General features: G+C 46.1%; 1 protein-coding gene across 2 annotated transcripts in view; it reads right to left on the bottom strand.

Annotated features, from left to right (window-relative positions):
- Positions 1-1,167: 1,167 nt before the first annotated feature.
- RFT1 (RFT1 homolog) overlaps positions 1,168-23,456 on the bottom strand; it is a 41,942-nt gene continuing 19,653 nt past the window's right edge. Inside the window, exons 8-13 of one of the 2 annotated variants that reach the window (XM_061128366.1) lie at positions 19,644-19,694; positions 18,622-18,752; positions 17,361-17,505; positions 11,520-11,625; positions 6,320-6,569; positions 1,168-1,316 (exon numbers count right to left, since the gene is read on the bottom strand). In XM_061128366.1, the coding sequence (XP_060984349.1) occupies positions 1,281-1,316; positions 6,320-6,569; positions 11,520-11,625; positions 17,361-17,505; positions 18,622-18,752; positions 19,644-19,694 (719 nt within the window). In that variant the 3' untranslated portion in view covers positions 1,168-1,280. Of the gene's footprint in view, positions 1,317-4,423; positions 5,992-6,319; positions 6,570-11,519; positions 11,626-17,360; positions 17,506-18,621; positions 18,753-19,643; positions 19,695-23,456 lie in introns of those variants that run through there. The other variant, XM_061128365.1, reaches the window with a different exon arrangement.

Genomic DNA, 23,456 nt, shown 5'->3' with positions numbered 1-23,456 from the left:
CTGGAGAGCATCGGGAGGACTGGCCGAGGGTGGGGAGCAGAAGAGAAAGATGGTAGAGAGGTGGGTACACAGGACATACAGGAAGCCTTGCTAGTGGCTGTTTTCTCTGAAGCTTCCAGAGCTACATTTGCCTGCCTGGCCTCTGTTCTCCTTCCATCCCCCTGTGCCATGCCGGGTGTGTTAGTGACAGATGAGGAAACCAAGGCACAGAGAGGCAAGATCTGCCTATGGTTACAAAGTGATGGAGTGGCTGAAGTCAGCCCCCTTCCCACTCCTTGGTGATGTCATCTGAGGTCAAGGCCTCCAACACAGAGAGAGGACCATGGGGAAGAGACAACTTTTTCTTTATAACGCAACATAATTTGGGGCCAGATTTGTTTCTTCCAAATATCTGTTACTCATGCCAGTGGCTGTGCAAAAACAATTACCTTAAATTCTTTAAGATGAGATGAAGACTGGGAAAGGGGGAGGAACTGTGGGAGAAAAAGTCATGGAAGGTCAGGGAGGAGGTTTAAAACATGCAGATTTGTAGATTTCAAACTTGACAGGGTTTTGTTGTTGTTTTAACAGAAAGAACTCCTCTTTCAAGCAAATTCTTAAGAGTAATCCCCAGTTTTCATTCCGATCAGAAGGGTGCTGCTCCAGTTGGCATAGGAGCCGGATGACCCCTCTGCCCTCTCGGGCGCAAGGCTATCAAAAGAGCTCAGATCTGGCCCTTGTGAACGAGGGAGGAATGGGGCCCAGAAGTTGACGGTACCTGCTGTGTGCCACGGTTGGTACAGTGAGGCTTGTTCAAGGTCACCCAGTAAGTTAGAAAAGGGCAGCCAGGCTGGGGTATAATCATGCATGTGACACCATGGGCTGCTTAGAAAGCAAAACCCTGCTTGTGTACTTCAGAAGGCGGACATGGACACAAGCGGACCTCCCTGGTGGTGGTGCTCCCTGCAGAGCCTGGCTCTCGGCCCTGTGTTTGCAGGGTTGCTGCAGGGAGAGCTGAGGGGAGGGGAGGCAAGGATGAGTGCCCAGTATGCTTGGGCATCTTGCCATCAGCCCTGCGTGATGTCACTCCAGGTTACAAAAGAAAAAAGGAAAAAAAGGAAAAGCCAGCAGCTCTGTCCCCTCTATGCCCCTACCCCCCATCCCACCCAAAGCCTAACATCTGCACACCTGCAAGAACATCCTCTTGTCACTGGAGAGATGCCACTTAGGGACTCTCACAAGTCACGTCAGCAAGAAAGGAATCTTCGGCTCTAGTTCAGGAACATAAAAAAGGTGCTGTGCTAATCTGGTTTGTTCTTAAAATTGTTGTCAATGCCCTGCGGGGAACAAAAAGGAAAGCTGTTTTAGCAACATTCCCTAGTTTAGTTGAGATTTGCGGAGGAAAACATCTCCCTCATGGTGACAGTGTTTTGGTTCTCCTGTGTCCTTGTGGCTCTCCCTGCCCGGCCGTGCCAGGCCCAGACGAGAGTGTACCCAGAGACCAGGGAGAGTGAGGACAGTCAATGATGGGGTTCACAACAGGCACCTATGGAGAGGACTATGGCTCCTGTGTCACCCAGAGTTGTTTCGTAACTCTCCTGAAAGACGCCCTCTGGTACCCCAAGTGCCACGCTCCCTGGTGTGACCTGTTGTGATTTTCAGAAGGGAGTGCAGAGAAGTAAGTGAGGAGCTGTACTGAGGCATGCTTTCATCGCAGACTCCCCTTCTCTCCCGCCCAACACGGCTGTGTGGAGGCCACATGCTATTAGTTCCACATAATTGAAAAGTGTGTCAGGATCTCTCAAACATGGACCCAAAACATGCTGCTCAGTTGTCACCTCCAACGTGACTAATGCAGTCGTGTCTTAATTAGTCACCGCTCACTGTGCTGACAGCGTCAGAGCCCCATTCCAAGGCCCGTCTGTGGTGCAGATGAGATTAAAGGACCGAGGCTTGCCAGGTTCTCAGGTCCCGTTCCCACTGAGCACTCTGCACCAGGTGGCCCCTGCCAAGTGCATTGGTCAGATCAGGGCAGCACTGTGACAGGACAGTCAACAGGAGGGAGGGAGGTACTGAGACAAGTACATGGTGGGCTAGAAGAGTCCCTCATGAGTTGGTCGTTACGTCACAGGCCCAGGCAGCTCCTGCGAGGCCGAAGTGGCAACTCTGGCTGAATCACACCACCTGCCCAGCCAGCCCCCTGCCCGGGGACAGCTGATGGAACTGGGCACTCACCTGCCCCAAGGATGGCCCATCCACTGGTTCACTTATGACCCTGCGCCCACAGGAGCCACCCTATGAAGATAACCTGGGCCAATTCCATTTCTCCTCAGGGGCTCTGCATTCAAAACAGAGCTTACAGCCAAAAGGAGAGACTGTGGGTCCAGACTGTGGGCGAAAAGAAAGGTGGTGAAAGAGACTGCCTCATCAGTGGAAGAACATGGAACACTGTTTTGGGCAGAAGGGAAAAGCAGTGAATAAACTGCCAGTCCTGTCAGTCCGGGACACAGACGTCTGCATCGCAGGGCTGAGGGAGCCAGCCACTCTTTCCAAGTCGGGATCACCATCCAGTCATGTCCACCAATGCAGGGAGAACTGTTCTGATGATGACTAAAAATGATTCACATACCTAAGGTACTTGCCCACCTTTCTTTCGAAATTTAAGAATTTTTTGTTTCGTTTTTAGAAGAAGTGATATAAAAGACCTTCACACAAATGTGGAGAAAATAATTTACTCATTTTAAAATTGGAAAATTGACATGAAATTAGCAATATGAATACACTGGTTTAAAAAAAAAAAAAGAGTCGGAGGAAGGAGGTGCCCTGGTGAACTAGGTAGGTAAGTGGCAGCGGGTGGGGCAGAGCATACATACAGGAAATTGGCATGGAACTAGCAATATAAACCCAAAAAAGAAAAGAAAGAAAGGCAGGAGGAAAGAGGTGCCTTGGTGATCAGGCTGGTAAGTGGCAGGGGGTGAGGCAGAGCATACACACCACCAGAGCCTGGAGTCACCGCTAAGGAAGCGTTAAGTGGCATGCAGCAGCCCCTCACGGAGGGACTTGACAGGCCAAACCCCACGTCACCAACACATGTGTGGCCAGGGCAGCACAGAAAGATGAAATGCGGTCGCTCTCACCATCAGAGGTTTCTGTTTCATAAATGGATGTGCTTTAGAGACTTGCTTCCATGGAGAGGTAGCCTCACTTATATTTTAAGCGGTGCTTAAGGCCTGAAGTGTGATTCCCCCACCCAGTTCCTTCCTGGGTAACGTGGGGCAGCTCAGCACCCTTGTAGGCCAGCCCCTCCAGACCCAGGTGCAGCTCTAGGGGGCGGGGGGTGAGGAGGGGTGGGGAAGCCCCAGAACCAGTGGTCGGGCCCAGCTGTGCTGCAGGGAGCAGCCGGGGTGGAGACAGAGACCATGGGCCACACAGGGCCTGCTGCCCAAGTGCTGGAGCCCAGGAGGCAGGTGTTCGTAATGGGAAAACACCCGCTTCCCAAAAGCCTGGGCCATGAGAACTCCTCTATCTATAAACGAGGAAGCAGGCCACAGCAAAGAGCCCTGGGTGACCATCCCAGCTGGCCATCTCTCCAGAGGAGCTGGCCCTGCCTGGAGGCCAGCCTGTGCTGACGGCAGCACCTGGCTGGCTGTTTGGGGACTAGATGAGATGCGCCCTCGCTATCAGATGCAGAGCTTCTGCGGGCAGAAAAGCAGAGTGGGAGCTGTGGAACTCATGCTCCTGAGGAGCTAGGGAGTCAGTGATGCTACTCAGGCAAGGGTGGCTCTCTTCCTAGAGCTGGGCACAGATGCCGTGAACATGAGCAGAACTGGCCCTGGGCCCTGACTTGGGTGAGGATGATGGGGTATGCCAACCCTGGTTTGCCAAAAAAGCTGGTCCCAAAGCCCCACCCCAGAGACACAGATGCTAAAGGTCTGGAGGGGTCCTGGAAACCTACATTTCTGACTTGCAATCCAGGAGATTGTGAGGAAGGTGGTGTGAGGCCCACACTTCGAGTCTGGGGTTAAGTGGGACGGGGCTGAGTGACAGGGTCCTAGCAGAGAGAGGGGTGGTCAACGGCAGCAGAGAAGGAAATTGTGAGGGCTGGAGGCTCATGTCTGTGTGTTCAAGAGAGCAAAAAAGTACTTGCAAAGGAGGGCTGCTTTCTCTATGTGCCACCTACCCTACCCCATGGAGCAATCAGTTCTTTTGAGCTGGGTTGACCCTGCTTGACAACACAAGACCAGGCCCATGCTTCTGGAGGGCCTCTGACTGCTCAGTGACACCTTGCATTTAGCTACTGTCCCTGCAACTAATACAAAGTGTTCTCTCTTTGACTAGATACACGGGTGTCCAAGTAACTGGGTCCTAGTCTCAGGGCACTGGTGGGTCTTTATCCTTGGCCTCTTGGCACTGGCTCTGGGCCAGTGGATTTATTTTTACTTGATTAAAAAAAATTTTAAGTAACAGTTTATTTTGTATTGAGGTATAGCCAATTAACAACGCTGTGACAGTTTCCGGTGGAGAGTGAAAAGACTCAGCTATACATGTGTCCATTCTCCTGGGTCACTGGATTTAAATTTGTGCACTTCGGGCAAATGGCCATCTGATACAAGCTGCCCTGTTCTCTGGGTGTAAACACAGAAGGTTTGGGGACAACAGGGCTAGGTGATTATTAACTATCATCACCCAAGATATAGTTTGCGCATGTAGCTCCAAAGGCCAATTACATCTAATTAATACATTAATGGTATCAATGAATATATTAACAGAAGAAAAAGGCCTTGCTGCCTGATAACAAAGCCTGGTGACCTCACCTGCTAGATGCAGGGCACAGAGGCAAACCTTCACCTGGGCTCACACTGTGGCCTGGAGGGCCAGACCTGCAGGCCTACCAGCCTTGTCCTGGGGCTGGAATTCAGGTGCACTGACCAGGGCCGGAAGTAAGGGGTCAGCGGGAAAGGGGCGTGGTTCAGTGATACCTGCCATATAGAATTTACCCTATTTTATTCTAATGGAAAAAAGACACCTCTACTCAACTCTAGTTATCATCTGTATAACCTCTTCATGAGAACTTACAGCCAACTGCAAAGCGGGCTTCCCTTCAGGGGACAAGACAGCTCACGAAGGATCACAGTATCCTCTCTCCAGTGGCCAGGCCAGAGATGAGCTGGCTTGCCCCTGCTGTGGGAAGGCACGTGGTAGCCTTTGGGAGGACAGTCATGAAGGGGACAGATGTTGACTCCGCCTGGCTAACTGTGGGAAATGTGAGCTAAAAGCCTCTGTGTCTTCATTTCTTGGATTTCTCATTAACATTTCTCCTTCTCTAAAAAGCCAGGCCACAGTGGGGAAAGCCACAACTTCAGGGCCAACTTTGTTGTACAACATCACAAAACACCAAGTCTCCTTCCTGCTGTTACAGAATATGGTAAATACTCCTGTGGAGGGTAAAGTCGCTATATCTGTCCTTCTGAGCTAGATGATTATTAACGATTGACATCCAAGATAGAATATGTGGGACATGTAGTTCCTAAGGTCAATCACACCCAAGAGGAATTAATACATTATTCAAAAAGAAAAATGCCGATTACAGCAAAATGGTGAAAAAAATAATTGTATCTATTTTAAAAGAACTTTTTGGTCTTCCCTTAGAAATGGAACCCCTTCCTATCTGAAACCTCAAATGGATGGTAAGTGTTTGGTCCGGTGGTTCGCTCCGACGACTCACCTGCCTGGGTTGGTCTCACTGCACTGCAGACCCCTGGCCTGGCTCCCCTCCACAGAACACGTGTTCCACCCACAAGACCACCCCACAGCTGGTCCAGGTGCCACAGGGCTTCCACAAGGTCATGTCGTTTTGTCAGCGAGTCTGGGCACGCCTAACTGAGTCCTGAGAAAGTGAATCAGCTTGGTTTCTGTGAGGAATGCTGTCCCGAGGGTCACTCCCAAACAGAGGGCCCCCACAGCGACGTGTGCCAGCCGGGCTAGCCAGCCCCACTCACAGCAGAGGAATACCTGTGGAAAGAAACCACCGTCACTCCCTGGCCCCCCAGTCATATCTCCTTCCTTTGGGGCAAGCCAGGGAGAGTGGAGACTCTACTACTCCAGCTTCGAGTCAGGAAAAGGTGTGACAGCTATGGACTAGGGTCTACTCTGTTCCCACAGGTACCACACTGCTCAGTCATTTCTATCGCAAGATGCTGGCCTGAAGCTTAGGGGAAGGGGTACGAGGAAGCAAGTACTTGTCCAGCTGGTTCAGGCAGAATAGGAAGGGGATGTCTGGAACAAGGGAGAGTGGACAGACTGCAAAAGCATGTGGTGTGAAGGCTACGGGGAGTCTCACCTCTGAAACAGCAGTAATGCCACCACTGAGGGCAAATGTCCCGAGGAGGACAGGTGACAGGAACAGGCCAGCCAGGGGCCTATGGGGGCTCTTCTGGTAGTAGCGGTGGATGAAGTAAAGGCTCTGCGTGATCCGAATGCCCATGTTGAAGCAGTTGGCCAAGATGAAGCCCACGCTGCCACACCAACGGGTCAGGACATAGGATAACATCAGGAAGGAAGACGACAGGGCCAGCATTGTAAAATTGTACCTGGGGAGAGGGAGGCAGGCAATGCAGGGCAGTGGGTACCTTGTCCCAAGGCAGGGCTGCTGCAAGAAAAGGTGCTGTGAATGTGAATTCACCTCTGAGATCCCATGATCCAGGAGATTTTTACATCAAATGCTAAGTGGATAACATGGAAACATCACTGTCCCCCTCAGCCCTGAATAGAAGAGTAAAAAAATGAACAATTCAACATATTTATGGTGTTTAAGGATAGTAACTGGTTAAGTGACACTTTGTAAACAAACGCATAAAAATCCTGCTCAGCCTGCCTTCAAAGTGAGGCAAAGAATATGACATGGATTAACGGTTTCATATGAACAGCCACTGTGAAAGGGACTGTGAGTGCTGCTGGGGATGCGCTGGTGGATGAACACAGGGCCCTTTTCCTGAGGAGCTTGAATCCATTTTATAGACAAGGAAACCAGGCCCAGAGAGGCTGAGTAATCTGCCTAAGGAGTGAACCAACAGCCCAACCTGACCCCTGGCCCCTAAACTTTAGCGCTGCTTCCTTTGGGAAAGGCAGAAGCCCCGTAAGCTTGGCCAGCAGATCTCACTCAAAGCAAGTGACCAGCTTCCATACAGAATGGGAAGAGGAGGCAAGGCCTGGCCCACTGTCAGGGTTTCCCAGACGCTCACACATCTCTCCTTGGCTCTCCACATTCTAGAGCTCTGTGGGTCCTGTGACTGGAGGGCTTACACTGTTCCTTTCACTTCTCTGATTCCAGGGCAGTACATCACTTAGTTATCTTCAGTTTTCAGCTCTCGACTGAGTCTCAGAAAAAATAAAAGTCTTCCAAAAGGCTTGTGGTACAACCATGAACCAAAGTCTCCAGCATCTTGTTTCTGCTGAGCACACAGTAGGCAATCTAAGTGTATAGCTGTTGAGGAAACCAAACCCCTTAGATCCCCAAGCTGTGTCAGCCGGGTTAGGAAACCTCAGAGACCACCACTCAGCTTCTGCACAGGAAGGCAGGGTGGCGAGAATGCCACTGGGTCCCCCAAATGTCTGGGTTCCTGTCCTTTGGGTGACCAAGCCCAAGGTGCTATGGGAGACGTAATTATCGGAGTGTGTGGCATCAAGAACACACATGCACACCTATACTCTAACAGGGGACAGTGCTTTCATCCAGAATTCCAGAGAAGTAATTCATTTGCTTGTCAGTCGACACGGTTTCTTTTTAATGAGTAATGGAAGTACAAGAGCCCGCATCTTCACAGAGGAAGCTTCTTCACTAATGCTAATCAATAATCAGAATGGCCAACTTTATAACAAGTCACTGAGGGTGGGCCCGTACTCTGACCAATTTTCCAAAAAGAAAACAATGCGTAATGTTTGGTTCTTCTTCAGACCATGGGTTCATAAACTTTCAAAGTCATGTTCACCCAACTCCAAGCAGAAGGGAAACAATGAATGAAACTGGTAGCTAATTCATGTTAACTCCAGCAGGGACAAATCACCATGTGGCTTCTTTGGTGTAGCCACTTGGGAGGCCCTAATGATGAGGAAGTCTACGGTTTCTCATTAGAAGAAGGCTCTGCAACTGTTAAACATTCCAACAGTTCACAAATCTATAGCCTTAAAGGCATTATCCACTTCAGGATAAAATAAGAATTTTAAAGATAAAATTAAAATGCCACTTTGTAAATCAATGGAAAATTAGTCAGCAACAATGATTATTTTCTAAGGTTTGGTTAACATAAACAGGAAGTTATCTTTAATCAGGTTTATCAAAAGATAAGCAACTGAAGTGTCCCCCAGTGAGTGTTGGCTGAAAACATCAAGGTACAGCCATAACAATGTAGCCCAGGTAGCCATGGAGAGGATGGCGTAGGTCTCTTATGTGCCTAGGTGAGAAGACAGTACTTGTCCTTCGTTCAGTCAACAGTTATGGAGTCCAACTCCACGTGGGGCACTCAAGGGCCAACAACTCAGACAAAGGAGCTGTCAATCCTCGGCCTCTGCATCACTGTCCTCTCTGTCTGAAGGTTCTAGCCCATCTATGCATAGCAGACTCTTCCTGGTCACCGAGGCCTCAGCCTAATGGAACCTTCTCAGAAAGACCTCCTTACCTAAAAGGGCTCCCACTCTCACCACATAACCCTGTTTTAGTTCTCCACAGAGCACAATTTTCTTATCTATTAACTTGTTTGCTGTCTGCTCCCCTTATTGTCAGCTACAGGAGAGCAGGGAATCACGTCTGTTTTGTTCATGGCTGTACTCCTGTAGCTTAAAGCAATGCCTCTTAAGAGAACAGATACTCAAAAAAATTTGTCAAATGAACAAAAAAAAAGAGATAGCCTTAACAAAACACAACCAAGATTCTTCAATGGGGCGTAATGTAAAGCCATCAGTCTTCTATATAGATTATGAGGCTATTAACAAAAAAGGAACTTGCAGCTCAAAGGACATTCTACTATTTCACATCCAACCAAATGCCTTATTTTTATTAAAAAACAAACAAACAAACACTGATTAACCTGTAGTTCAATAAGTAAAATAGATAAAAGCTACTCAACTGTACTACAAAAAAATCTTACTACTGTTTTATGTCTGACTAAATTCACAGAAAGGAAAAAAAGGCTGAGATCAGTGATGAGCCCAGGTACTCCATGTGTTCAGAACAAGACTGGGGCTTGGGGCCAGGAGCCCAGACAAAAAGGGGGCTACGGTGTTTAATACAAACTTGGAGACCATGCTTAAAACCACATTTTACTCTTAGGGGAAGTGAGTTATTTCAGATGAGAAGATGGCTCTGTCTTTTCTCTATGTTGACAACTAATACCATGAAAATCATTTTCCAGATTTTAATACGCTGTCTAGGTCCCATTACAACTAACTTAAAAAGCTGCTTCCTCTGGTTCAATGCAATATAAGAGAAACTAAAGCAATCAGTCACTGTCTGTACTCCCTCATGATTTGTTGGAAGATATATATTTTTAATGTTTTAAGCAGGCTTAGTTTTGTTTCTCCCCTTCAATATTAATGCTGCAATTATTGTAACAAAATTCCCTTCAAAGAGATAGATTCCTAGTCCAGAGTTCTTTCCAACACACTTCAGTACCTTATTTAGTATGTTTTAAATTATATTTTTAAATTATTTCATGTTGGAAGCACCTTTCAAGTTAAAAACATAGTATTTTCAAAATTAAACTTAGGATCTTTATATCCACTTAAAAAAAAAAAAAGGACAGACTCAAAGCAGTGTATAGCTATAAATTTAACTGTCTGAAGTAAAAACCATGTCTAGACCACATTTGAAAACTATGGGTTGTGACCTAAAAGTAGGCTGGGAAATCAATTTAGTGGGTCATGACATGGCAGTTTAAAAAACTGAAACAGAATTAAAAGCCATCATCAGTGTGTTCTGTGTGTAACTGGGGTACTTGTTGCTTTGTGGAAGCTTCGTTTCAGTCACACCTAAATATGCACTGGGTCACAGTGTTCAACGCAGTTTTTACTCTGAAAGCTGGTCTGGGTCAGCAGTTCCTCAAGCCCTAGCTACCATCAGTGATCTCCTGGAGCTGACTCCTCAGCCCAAGCCCCTAAAATTTCAGTTCAGCTGGTGTGGGAGAGGGCCAGAACTTCTGAGGGGAATTTGATCAGTCTGGGCTGGGACCGCTGCTCTACACTCCAGTTCTCAACTATGGTGTAGCCCACAGGTCACCAAACCTCTGAGACAGGCCACAGTGGGAAGCAGACAAAGGCTGCTGTGAATCAGAGGAAGGGCTCCCCCCTCTCTGAGGTACCCTACCAGGCCCCTGAGGGGTTTCAACAGCATTCAAGGTACTACAGAGGCCTCCTGAAACCCCCATGGGACCCAGACCTCAAGGGGCAAAGGGATAACGAGGGCTACTTGCCCCGTTTCCTACTCCCACCCCTTCTCCTCTCTTCTTCCTCTTTCTCCTTTGCCGCTATCAGTGCTATCCTTCTTCTCAACTACATCCTACAGAGATGTCTTCAGATATTACCTTTCTACTTTTGGCATTTGGGACACAAGAGATCAATGATCCTCGGTGTGGATCAGAGGCTCATACCAGAAGTTGACATCAGAATCACTGAGGAGCTTTAAAGAAAACATTTACATGCTCAAGGGCTGCTAGTACTGTAGGTACGGTAGGAGAGAGAGTGGTGGGAGTACAGTAGACAGGAATCTTCATTTCTAACCAACTCCATCGGGCATTCTGACTCATAACCAGTATTAAGAACTACTGCTTGAAGTCCAGGGCAGAGGTCCCAACCTCAGGGTCAATGGATGGGAAAAAATGTGTCAAAACTTTTATGCACACTTGAGTGTCACAGAGCCCTGAGACTGTCCATAAGTCTGCTTAAAAAAAAAAAAAAATTATTTCTTTATTGTTCGCTGGGTTGGGTCTTTGTTGCTGTGCATGTCCTACTCTATGGTTGCACTGCTAAAGCTTCTCATTGCGGTGGCTTGTCTTGCTGTGGAGTATGGGCTCTAGGAGGCACAGGCTCAGTGCTTGTGACTCATGGGCTTAGTTACTCCAAGGCATGGGGAATCTTCCAAGACCAGGGATCAAACCCGTGCCCCCTGCACTGGCAGGTGGATTCTTAACCACTGGACCATCACGGAAGTACCTGTAGACCTGCCTCTTGAGGAAGCTCCTGAGTAACCCTCTGGAGCACTGGGCAAGGAGGTGGTGGAGGAGGGGGTCTTGTCTGGTGCCTGCCTCTGCCAAGCAGGACTAACACAGCCCTTCAGGGCCTAGATTTTTCCCTTGACAAAGGGAGGCGAGGTACAGTGGCTGCTCCCCAGCCCTAGTGTGGAGAAGACTCACTGAATGGTGCCTGAAAAAAGCACCACACTCCAGGCTCTAAAAGAGTCTTCTATAAACACACGTTCAGAATGAAAAGAAAGAAGCTACTTCATTTTGGTGGAAGGCCATGATTACAGGTGTGTCTTGAAGGTTACCTACCTGTCTACCTCCTCTTTGCTCATAGCGGCAAATGTGAAACACTCAGTCACTCCATTGATGGCAAGTAGGAGGACGTAAAGACAGTAGGCTCGCAGAAGGATAGGACCTGTAAGGAAACAACCTGATGAGATTCCAGAGCCCAAGTGGAAGGCCCCCGTGCATCCTCACATCAGCTGAGAGGCCAGAGAACACCAGAGTGGGTCATGAGCCCTGCTGGTGTGGTCACTGGGCAGATGTGTGGTCTTAACTATCTGGAAGGACTCTGAGCATTCCAGGGCACTGACCAAAATAAACAGCTAAAAACAAATGGACAGTTAGGAATAGATACACAGATTTCTTGCTTAGCAACTAAAAGGTTATCTGGCCAGCAAACAAATTTCACTTTTTGAATCAGCAAGAAGCAGCCTGTTGTCTGAGAACTCAGGGACACTAGTGGCCCTGCAGGTGAAGACAAACTCAGCTGAAGAGGCCCTGAAGAAGCCCAGGACTCAGGAGCAGCAAACTATGGAGATAGAACACCCACAACTCTGCAGGGAGAATCAGGGTTCGTAAGGTTATTTTCTTCTAAAACAAAGTGATTAAGTTCTATAGCTAACTAACAAGCTTTGGGAAAATCTGCTAACAGAAGATCAGGAGCCTTAAAATGGAGTTGATCCCCTTTTTTTTTTTTTTTTGCCATGCTGTGTGGCTTGTGGGATCTTAGTTCCCTGACCAGGGATTGAACTCAGGCTGTCAGCAGTGAAAGTGTAGAGTCCTAACCTACAGGACGGGGATTCCCTGAGTTCCTCTTTTAAGAGGGCCATTACCGAGAGGCAGTCAAGCAGTTTCTAATTAAATAAACATGTACGCAACCTACTATCCAAAAATTCTACTCCTGGGCATACAACCAGCAGAAATAAATGTACATGTTCACAAAAACATGTGTACAAAAATATCTGTAGCAGTTTTATTCCTAATAGCCCAAAATGACCATTGACAGGAGAAAGGATAAACAACATGTGGGCCATCCATACAAAGAAATACTTCTCAGCAATCAAGGAGAAAAAAAAAACTATTGATCCATGTGAAAACATGCATGAATCTCAAAAACTTCATACTGTGGGAAAGAAGCCAAACATGAAAACGCTCACACTGTGTAATTTCACTTATATGAAATTCTTTTTAAAAGTAATACTAACCTACGGTGATAAGAAATCAGAGCAGTTCTTGCCTCTGAGGTACAGTGGGGCAGCTGGGTGGAAAGGGCCCTATGAGAACTTTCTGGGGTAACGGAAATGTTCTGTATCTTAATATGGATATTGGTTACAAGGTGTAGACATTTGTTGAAACTCTTAAGAGTACAGTATTTTACTTTATGTAAATTAGACCTCAATAAAGAAAAAAAGAAACCACTAAAAGAAAAGGGCAGGACAGGGGGAGTTCCAGAGTCTCAGAATCTGAAACTTATTCATGGTTATGAAAGCTGCTTAATATGAAAGGTCCCCGTGCCACAGGGACACTAAATAGTTTTATGGCCATCAAAAATAACAAAAAGAAGTGATATGGTGGTGAGCTGTTGGTGTTGACCATAGCTGTGGTCCTAAGATTAGGTCTCAGTCTTCAGTGAGCTTTTGCCTCTGGACTGTGAATTTCACAAGTATTTCCGAGTTTTTTTTCCTCCCCCTTTAGATGAGATAGGATTGCTAGACTAGACTGGAGTTGGGAATCAGCACACCTTACAGACACTGCGTGCTTGGTTCCAGACCACTGCAATAGAGTGAATATTTTAATAAAAAAGGTCACATGAATTTTTTTGGCTTCTCAGTGCATATAAAAGTTATGACAACATACTTTATTGTATTAGCTGTGCAATAGCACTATGTGGTATTAAAAAAAAAATGTAGTTACCTTAATTTAAAATAATATATTGCTAAAAAATGCTACCCATTATCTGAGCCTTCAGCAAGCTGTAATCTTACTGGTGGAGGGGCTTACATGATGTTGGTGGTCTAATGGAGTTGATTTCATGGGACTGATTGGATTCATTTGATTTGATTTGGTTTGGATAAAAAGAACTGCTATAGTAATAAGAGAATAGACTCTTGTATGATTTCAATACCTTTATATTCTGAAATTTTTGCACTTTGTTTTGTCCCTGGATGTTTCAGGGTCTCCCAGTTTATAGTCTATGGGAACTTGAATAAAATTTGCATCCTATTATTGTGTGAAAAAGGTAAAGTGTTAAAAAAAAAAAGAAGAAGAACTGTTTTAAATAGGCCTAGGAAAGGGACAGTGAGCTATGGGTGAGGAGAAGCATTCTATGGTCCTATGATTAGGTCTCAATCTTTAGCAAGCACGCCTCTGGACTGTGAACTTCACAAGTACTTCTGAGTTTTTTTCTCCCCATTCAGGTCAGGATGGCTAGATTAGACTGGAGTTGGGAACCAGCATACCTCAGAGATATTGTGGGTAAAACAACCAAAAAACAAAACAAAGACAAAAGGAGTACTAACAGTAGCGCTGATGGCCCTCTCTTGGGTTCCACATTTTCCTCATGTCGGGTTGCATCTCATTCCCCCAGACTGCTGCAGAAGTGGCTTGGCCCGACCACAGCTGTGGGATGACTCCAGCAGAGGAGGCAGCGGCCGGGGTCTGCCCGGTGGGGGCTCGAGGCTACGCTCAGTGTGCTTCCTGCTGCTCTCCGTCCTCCTCTCTCTGGCAGAGAGGAGCGGGGCTCCTCTCACAGCCTGCACCTCGCACTTGGTAACTGAAAGTTGACGGCACATAGCGCGCTGCTTTGCAATGTGGAGAACACAAACGCCAGCATGAAATGGTGATTCGAGTAGAAGGGTTTTGAGTCAACTTTAGGGAAAGAGGTTGGAATTGGAGAACTTGCAGGTGGAACCTTAAATTCTGGGTTGAGCTGAGTGGTAGTATGAGTTGAATTATATTGCCCCAAAAAGTAATGTGATGGGAAAGAATCTGCCTGCAATGCGGGAGACCTGGGTTCGATCCTTGGGTTGGGAAGATTCCCCCCGGAGAACGGCATGGCAACCCACTTCAGCATTCTTGCCTGGAAAATCCCCATGGACAGAGGGGCCTGGTGGCCTACAGTCCATGGAGTTGCAAAGAGTCAGACGCGACTGACTGACTAACACTTTTACAAAAGTAATGTAAAGACCTAATCACCAGTAACTTAAGAGTATGGTCTATTTGGAAATAGCATCTTTGTAATAAGTTAAAATGAGGTCATCAGAGTGGGCCCTAATCCATTATGACTGGTGTCCTTATGAGAAGCAGAAGTTTGGGCACAGAGATAGTCACAGAGGGAAGATGATGTGAAGACACATAGGGAGAAGACAGCCATGTGATGGGAGTAATGCATTTCCAGCCAAAGACTACCAGCCAACGCCAGAAGCTGGGAGAGGCGAGGAAGGATGCCTCCCCTAGAGCTGCCACAGAGAGCAGAGCTCTGCTGGCTCCTGGATTTCAGACTTCTGCAGAACTGTCAGACAATCAATTTCTGTTCTTACAAGCCACTTAGTTCGTGACACACTGTGATCCCAGCCCTAAGAAACTAATATTAGGGGCCTGAGAAGAAAAAAAGATTTTTAAAAAGTGAAAGAGGAGACACTGCTTTGGGAAAGCAAGTGTTCTCCTTACTGGCTGCAAATAATAAGCTCTTCCTTCTCCAGAAAAAAAAAAAAAAGTAAAAGAAAGGGCAAGAGAGAAGCACCTAAGAGATGAATGTGAGAAGTCTCAGGTAAGTTCATTGAATGTTTGTATTTTCCTTTAGGATGGAAAAGCTAGATATGAAGAAAATGTCTGATCAAAGTTTCAGACCACTTCCACAGCCACTAATTACACACAGGGCTGAGCCCAAGCACTGCAAAGCAAACTCTCAGTGCTCCACGAAAGTCTGCTGCGGCCAGGTCCCATGTTAGGAAAGCAGCACAGAGGTCTCTAAAGGGGCCACTGCAGGTCTGGTCACAGGTGAGTCCACTTCATGGACGAGGACAAAGACCAACATGCAACTGGGGCAACTGAGGACAGCAGCGTTGCAAGTTCCACTTTCAAAACTAAGTGGTTGGGCTGAGCCATGGAAAGTTCCTCATTCTTTTCTGATTCAGTAAGACTTTCTGGAGAAAGTCAATGGTTTGTGAGTATTTAAGGGAACAAAAAAAAGACTGTGGCGAGGCGTATTGGGGTAGAGAGCAGCAGTGTTAATATCTTTGGCACTAGAAAGGCATTTGGATTTGCAGCACTAGTCCGGAGAGTTGGGAAGAGGGCAAGGAGAAGAGAGGTGGTGTGGAGACAGGGAAGGAAAGCCAGCAGGCACCCTGGGGAGACACACTCACCCTCCCAGAAGGCACAGACTGCTGGAAATGTGGTCAAAATGAGAGGGAGCGGTGATGAGGAGACAGATGCTGGAAGACCTCGCTGGGACAGGGATGCTGATGGAGGCCTGGGCCAGGCAAGAGACGACAAGGGTCCTAAAGAGGCTGCAGTGACTACAGCAAACCATACATCCTTTTCAGAGACTGAGGAACCAGACCACTCTCAAGATTCTTCTCTCTCTGAAGATGAGACCAAGAGAATATCTTATTGAGTCTAAAATGATCAATGACTTTGACATAAAACATCAGAGACAGAATTCATTACCTTCTTTTATCAACTAACACTGTCCCTTTTAGCTGACAAATCTATCATCAGTGCTCAAGACTGGAACCAGCATCTCACTTGAGTAAAAGGGTCACACAATGACAATGGTTTGTTGATGTATCTTCAATGATTAATGACTCAGGCAAGTGAAGACTACGTTGATGGGACAGCCCTTTCCTTGTGGCACTGGCCTGTGGCCGCATTACAAAGGCTGCTCCTTGGTGATTACCTTTCTAGACGGGCAGAGCTGCTGTGAAATAGCTTGTCTTGCTCTCTGTGCAATGACTTGCTGATGGCTTCCTACAGTTGCCTGACCCAGGGCGCTACAAACCACACCATTGGTTTCACAGCAGCTGTTTGTCCAAACCTAATGACCTTTGTTCTTGTGTAGAAACTCGGCCCTTCTTTTCCTAATACTAAATGTTTGGGCCCATTATAGTGGAGACAAAAACATGCCAGTGATCTTGCAGAATGGCATCTGAAAGGGCCCTTTACATTTGAGACAGGGCAGCAGAAAAAAGTCTTCAAGGATCTTGTCTAGTGATGTGAGGAATTAAAAACATCTTTGCACAACCCAAGAGGAAACACTGTAAATGGATTGCTAGTCCGTGACCCAGTGCATCTTGAAACTGGTAAAGTCCCCAGGGCCTAGCGATGCTGTGAGACACTCAGTGGCCTGGGCACCAGGTGTTTCCATGTTAGACACACTCGATACTTTTCTCTTTCAAAACCCAAGAGTCACTGGATTAAATATACCATTTTATTTGCTGAGATCAATTTCATTCTCTGCAAATGGCTCTGGGTTATCCTTCAGAGGCTTTTATGCATCAGGCCGTGAGATTTATGTGGCACTTACTGTCTTCAGATGTGTTTAGTACCAAGCGGAGACTCATTAGAGCCTGCTCTCTGCCTTCCTCACTTACCCTACAGGGAACATAGGGAAGCACTTGGCAAAACACATTTGAGGCCTGAAAGCAAAGCCAGGGATTCCTAACAACTTCTCCAAGTGAGGTTGTGGGGACTGATCAACCTGGTGCCAGAGCCCCAAATGCACCCTGAGCTGGTGTGACCTCAGGTGCCCCAGCCACTGGCAATCTTCCCTACACAGACGCATACGTCAACCGTATCTGAATTTCATGAAGACTCCTCTCCTTCGGCTGGGAAATTAGAACAGATCTGGAAAAAAACTCTTGTGCATACCTGATCCTGAGCTAAGCATGGCCCCTCCATAGATGTCCAAGACCAGCTGAGAATAGGCAAAGCCGAAAACGGTGATGGTCAGGCCGGTCAGCAGGGCCAGCTTTAGCAGGGACTCCAAAACCGCGGCGGCCACAGCAACATCCTCCTGGGGCCGGGGGAGAAGGAAGGAAGTGGGATGAATCATGAGCTGGAGAGAAACCTCCCGTCTGGCTTTCTCCCTTTGCTGTTTCACGGATCACTCTTTCAACTGCTGAGGACCATTGCTGCTTTCCTATAGCCTGAGTTTGTTTCTATTCAATTAACAAATGGAGGGAAAAAGACAAAGTGTGCCACCTTAAGAAAGCAGGGGAGAGTTAGTTTTTAACTCGTTTAGGATAAAGTGTCTCAAATGTTGTCTTGGAAACACTCCCTTTCCCCTCTGACATTTATTCTTAAATGGACAAGTTTTTACATCACTAGCTAGCTTTGTCAGTGTGCTTCTCCTGACAAACCCAAATTCTGATGTTTCCGTAATTGACACTGAGAAAACATTCCTAAATCAGACTAAGAACCAGATTGGTTCATTTTGAAAAGATATCATGCATGAACTGTCGTCTGCAAAATGTATTCTAAGACACAAAAGAGGCCAACTAGTTTGCTTTTAATTCTAAGTCAGACATTTTCAATGATTCTAGGAAAAGGGAAGTTTCTACATGCAAATGCCCCTGGATTAAAATCTCTTCTGTTTTTACTGGCCAGACAATGTAGATTCTCAGGGTCAGAATGGAGCTCTGGGCACATCACAATCCTTAAGAAGCTGAACAACTGGTGTGACGAGAGAGACCAGATGCCCCGTGTTTTCCTCTCCATGCCCTCAATTAGCCTTGCCCCAGTCTCTGCAACCTTCAGCTCATCTTTGGTTGAGAATCCGAGGAGGAGGAAGGCAGCCTCATTCTTAAACCTTAGACCTTGGGGGCGGCGGGGTCTGTGCTGCAATGGGGACAGCTGAAGAGTTCTGAGAGGGCTGGGAAAAAGAAAAGGTCACAGAGAAGGACAAAGGGTGAAAAGAAAGGGCTGGTCAGGAGGAAAAGGAGAAGCTGGAAAGAAGAAGTGAGCTCAGGATCTTGCCATCACTCAGAATGTGAAAGGAGAATGAAAGCTAGAAGAAAATTTCAGATCAAACACAGGGAAACAGACAGCTCCACATTTCTGTCTTGTTGGTCCTGTACACACAGAGACAATTACTTCACTTGGAAGATGGGGACATGAAAACCAAGACTACCTGCTTCTGAAGTGTGGCGTCCTTTTCTCTCTCTAGCACCTTAGCAAAGAATATATAAAAACTCTCCTCTATTGGCTGGAAAATTAATCTGGCCACAAGGGAGCCAAGATTATTCACTATATCATACACACCTAAAAAAAAAAAAAAAAAGAAATAACAGTCTTATTGATTTTTCTACTTGAATTTTTATAGCACTATTAACATTTTTTCTAATATAATTTTTTAAATTAAACTTTTTGAGATAATTATAGATCCACATGGAGTTGTAAGAAATAAAAGGGAAAACCATGTACCCTTTACCCATTTACCCCCAAATAGTAAATTCTTGAAAAACTACAGCATAAGATCACAACTGACATAAATTCAGTCAGGATACAGAACATTTGCATCACTAGTACTTTTTTATAAAAGTCATTAATGCCAAGTTGATTTTTTTCTATTTTTATTTCCACTACTTAGGGACAGTATTCAAAAATAAATGTGAAAAAATATTAAGACCTATTTAGCCACACACATGGGCCAAATCTTCATGACTGTGATGACCTCCCTGTTACCCTGGCACCCCTGACCTCCAAAATGAGCCCCAGAGCTCTGCAGAAAACTGGGTAAGGGCAGGGAATCCCAACAGAGAACCTGCCGCCCAAGACACACAGGAGGGAATAGTCAGATACACATTTATAAAGACCTACAATTTTCAATCTTCAGGATTCATTTTTTATAACCTTCAGATTTGTTTTTTCATTAAATGTATCAAATTACAGGGGTTTCCCTGGTGGTCCAGTGGTTAGGAATCTGCCTTGTAATGCAAGGGCCTGCGTTCCACGACAAGAGAAGCCACCTAACTCAGAAGCCCGCACACCACAACCAGGAATAGCCCCCTGCATGCAGCAACAGATCCAGTGCAGCCAAAAATCAATCAATAAATAGATATTTTAAAAAGAATCAAACTACAAAGGCAAATATTAGAAAGTATCGTGAAAATAGCTCATCTTTAGTTAAAACACTGCAGAATTTCATCTTACCCTGATCCGCAAAATTTAACACGTTCAAAAATGTCATCACATATCGCTCGCCTATAAATGGAAAAGCAAAATAATTAGCATTTCAAATACACAGTATTTTATTGCTTCCTTTTCTCTTGTTGTCTATTGTCTCTTCCAGTTGGTAAATGCTGTCAAAGCAGAAAAGTTAGATACTTGGCTAATGACATGGTCCTTGTCCTAATGTTGATTTAAAATAATCTCAAAATAATAACAATTTGGAAAGTGCTGGTGGCTTTATTGATAGCAAAGTTACAAACTAATTCAATTAAAAACAACAAAAATCAATCAAACCAGCCTGATAAGTTTTCTTAAAAGTGTGAAGAGTTACAGAAATGTTAATAATAAAAGATAATCTCAAGTTTTCAGGGAGGTCAAATAATCTGAGTGTAAATTCTGTGAAATGAAAGGTCCATGATAAACCATACAGACTCATCAGAAGTTTCCTCTCTGAGTGGAGAAAACTCTGTGGAGGCCAGCAATTCTCAGCAGTCCTAGTTCATGGTTCAAATCTGTCAGTCTAACACTCTCAAGGTGAAGACATTAGCCCTGAGCCCTATTCCCCACTTCCATGAATATTCTTATTATCCCTGAATGGGAAACAATGACCGCTATGGAGGCGGAGCACTGAGGAGGCCACAGCCCTGAAGGGCCAACTCTCACCTCCTAGACACTTGCTCAAAGAAGAAAGCAGCAGTAAGAGACGAGAATGTGATATTCTCTCAAGTCCCTCTCGCGATCCTTTCCTCCCTACAATGTCCCATTTGTGGCAGGGACCTCTGCAGGTCCTTCCAGGCATGGGCCCCCCAGGGGTTACACGGACTCCCATCAGTATCTCTGCTCTTCTCTAATCCATCCTCATCGCTAACAGTTCCAGCTTTTGCAAATACAGATCTTAAGTCATCTCTTCTTTCACTCCTTTAAATGGCCCTATTGTGTTTGCAAAAAGTCCAAGTGCCTTGGTTTTGCATTTGGGACCTTTTATAGGCTGACCCTATCTTTTCGACCCAGATAATCATGATGGTGTGATCATTCACCTAGAGCCAGACATCCTGGAATGTGAAGTCAAATGGGCCTTAGCAAGCATCACTACGAACAAAGCTAGTGGAGGTGATGGAATTCCAGTTGAGCTATTTCAAATTCTAAACGATGATGCTGTGAAAGTGCTGCATTCAATACGCCAGCAAATTTGGAAAACTCAGCAGTGGCCACAGGACTGGAAAACGTCAGTTTTCATTCCAATCCCAAAGAATGCTCAAACTACCACACAACTGCACTCATCTCACATGCTAGTAAAGTAATACTCAAAATTCTCCAAGCCAGGCTTCAGCAATACGTGAACCAAGAACTTCCAGATGTTCAAGCTGGTTTTAGAAAAGGCAGAGTAACCAGAGATCAAATTGCCAACATCCGCTGGATCATCGAAAAAGCAAGAGAGTTCCAGAAAAACATCTATTTCTGCTTTACTGACTATGCCAAAGCCTTTGACTGTGTGGGTCACAATAAACTGGAAAATTTTGAAAGAGATGGGAATACCAGAACACCTGACCCACCTCTTGAGAAACCTATATGCAGGTCAGGAAGCAACAGTCAGAACTGGACATGGAACAACAGACTGGTTCCAAACAGGAAAAGGAGTACGTCAAGGCTGTATACTGTCACCCTGCTTATTTAACTTCTATGCAGAGTACATCATGAGAAATGCTGGGCTGGAAGAAGCACAAGCTGGAATTAAGATTGCCGGGAGAAATATCAATAACCTCAGATATGCAGATGACACCACCCTTATGGCAGAAAGTGAAGAGGAACTAAAAAGCCTCTTGATGAAAGTGAAAGAGGAGAGTGAAAAAGTTGGCTTAAAGCTCAACATTCAGAAAACTAAGATCATGGCATCTGGTCCCATCAATTCATGGGAAATAGATGGGGAAACAGTGGAAGCAGTGTCAGACTTTATTTTTTGGGGCTCCAAAATCACTGCAGATGGTGATTGCAGCCATGAAATTAAAAGACGCTTACTGCCTGGAAGGAAAGTTATGACCAACCTAGATAGCATATTAAAAAGCAGAGACATTACTTTGCCAACAAAGGTCTGTCTAGTCAAGGCTATGGTTTTTCCAGTGGTCATGTATGGATGTGAGAGTTGGACTGTGAAGAAAGCTGAGCGCCAAAAAATTGATGCTTTTGAACTGTGGTGTTGGAGAAGACTCTTGAGAGTCCCTTGGACTGTAGGGAGATCCAACCAGTCCATCCTGGGGGAGATCAGTCCTGGGTGTTCACTGGAAGGACTGATGCTGAAGCTGAAACTCCAATACTTTGGCCATCTCATGTGAAGAGTTGACTCGTTGGAAAAGACCCTGATGCTGGGAGGGATTGGGGGCAGGAGGAGAAGGGGACGACATAGGATGAGATGGCTGGATGGCATCACTGACTCGATGGACATGAGTCTGAATAGACTCCGGGAGTTGGTGATGGACAAGGAGGCCTGGTGTACTGCGATTCACGGGGTCGCAAAGAGTGAGACACAACTGAGCCACTGAACTGACTGACTGACTAAAGCTATCTTTTCAGCCTCGCTTCACCAGCCTCACCCCCACCTCCCACCATCACTCTATCATCCTCTGCTACACGCTACATGAAGGTTTTCACCCCTCCAACTCCTCTGAGTTAGGCTGGGCTGGTGCTCCCAGGCTCAGCTGTTGGTATCCTCACCACCTGCAATGGCTTTTCTGCAGGGACCTCCCTGGCTTCTGGCACAAAAGGCCTCTCCCTCCCACATTCTGACAGCTCCCTGAGGAACCATGTCTCGGCCATCTCCATGCCCCTGGCTGCCTAGCAGAGCTCCTGGAAATGAGAGCACTCAAGAGATGCCTGGAGAATGAGCTGACATTTCCAAGTACACCCCGTATCAGAGTTAACCACACAAATGCTTTAGTCTCTGCGGAGGGAATGAGCTCCTTGAAGTCACGTCCTGTTCCTCAGTCATGTGTATTCCCAGCACACGACACACAGTGCTCAGGAAATGTGGGGGTTGAAGGTAACAGCACATATATGTGTGTGAGTGTGTACATATACATGTGTATACACACACACACACTTTTGCTATAACAATAAATGATTTTAAATTTTTTAGAGCTGTAGCTTTCAGAGAAAAAGAATCTAGGTGTCCTTGTCAGGCCCCTTCCTGATTTCACAGCCATAGAGAGGGAGGCCGTAGGAAGTTCCTAGGGGCCCTTTGCCAGCCAGGTCAGGATGGACTGAACATGAAGCAGGCCCTCCTCAGGAGGCTCAAACATGTGGCTGACAACCTGCCCCTGTACACAGGACTAGTCACAGCAGTCCAGACAACCCAGTCAGGGCCACTCCTAAACTCATTCAAACTGCCCTTTAAACTTTTGAAAGAAAAAAAAAGTGTATTTAAGTAACTACCCTTCCTCAAACTCCCTCCATTGTATTGCCTATTCTAACAATAATGTGAACTATCACAATATACAATTTCACTATGGTTACCTTTCTTCACCAAAAAATAATTGCTGATGACTTCCCTGGTGGTCCAGTGGCTAAGGCTCTGTCTTCCCAAATCAGGGAGTCTGGGTTTGATCCTTGGTCGGGGAACTAGATCCTAAAAGCCACAGCTAAGACCCCGTGCAGCCAAATAAATAAATATTTATAAAAACCCAAACCTTGCTGAATACCTATCAATGTTCCAGGCCTAGCAGGGTGTCAGGGAGACAGTGGTGAACTGCATACTCCATTGCTCTCAAGACTTAAGGCACCTTCACTCAACTCTCTGAAGGT

Source organism: Dama dama, chromosome 24 (assembly GCF_033118175.1).
Source record: "Dama dama isolate Ldn47 chromosome 24, ASM3311817v1, whole genome shotgun sequence".
NCBI classification, from domain to species: domain Eukaryota; kingdom Metazoa; phylum Chordata; class Mammalia; order Artiodactyla; family Cervidae; genus Dama; species Dama dama.
Note: the sequence above shows the minus strand (reverse complement) of the source record. Positions and strands in the feature narration are given on the sequence as shown.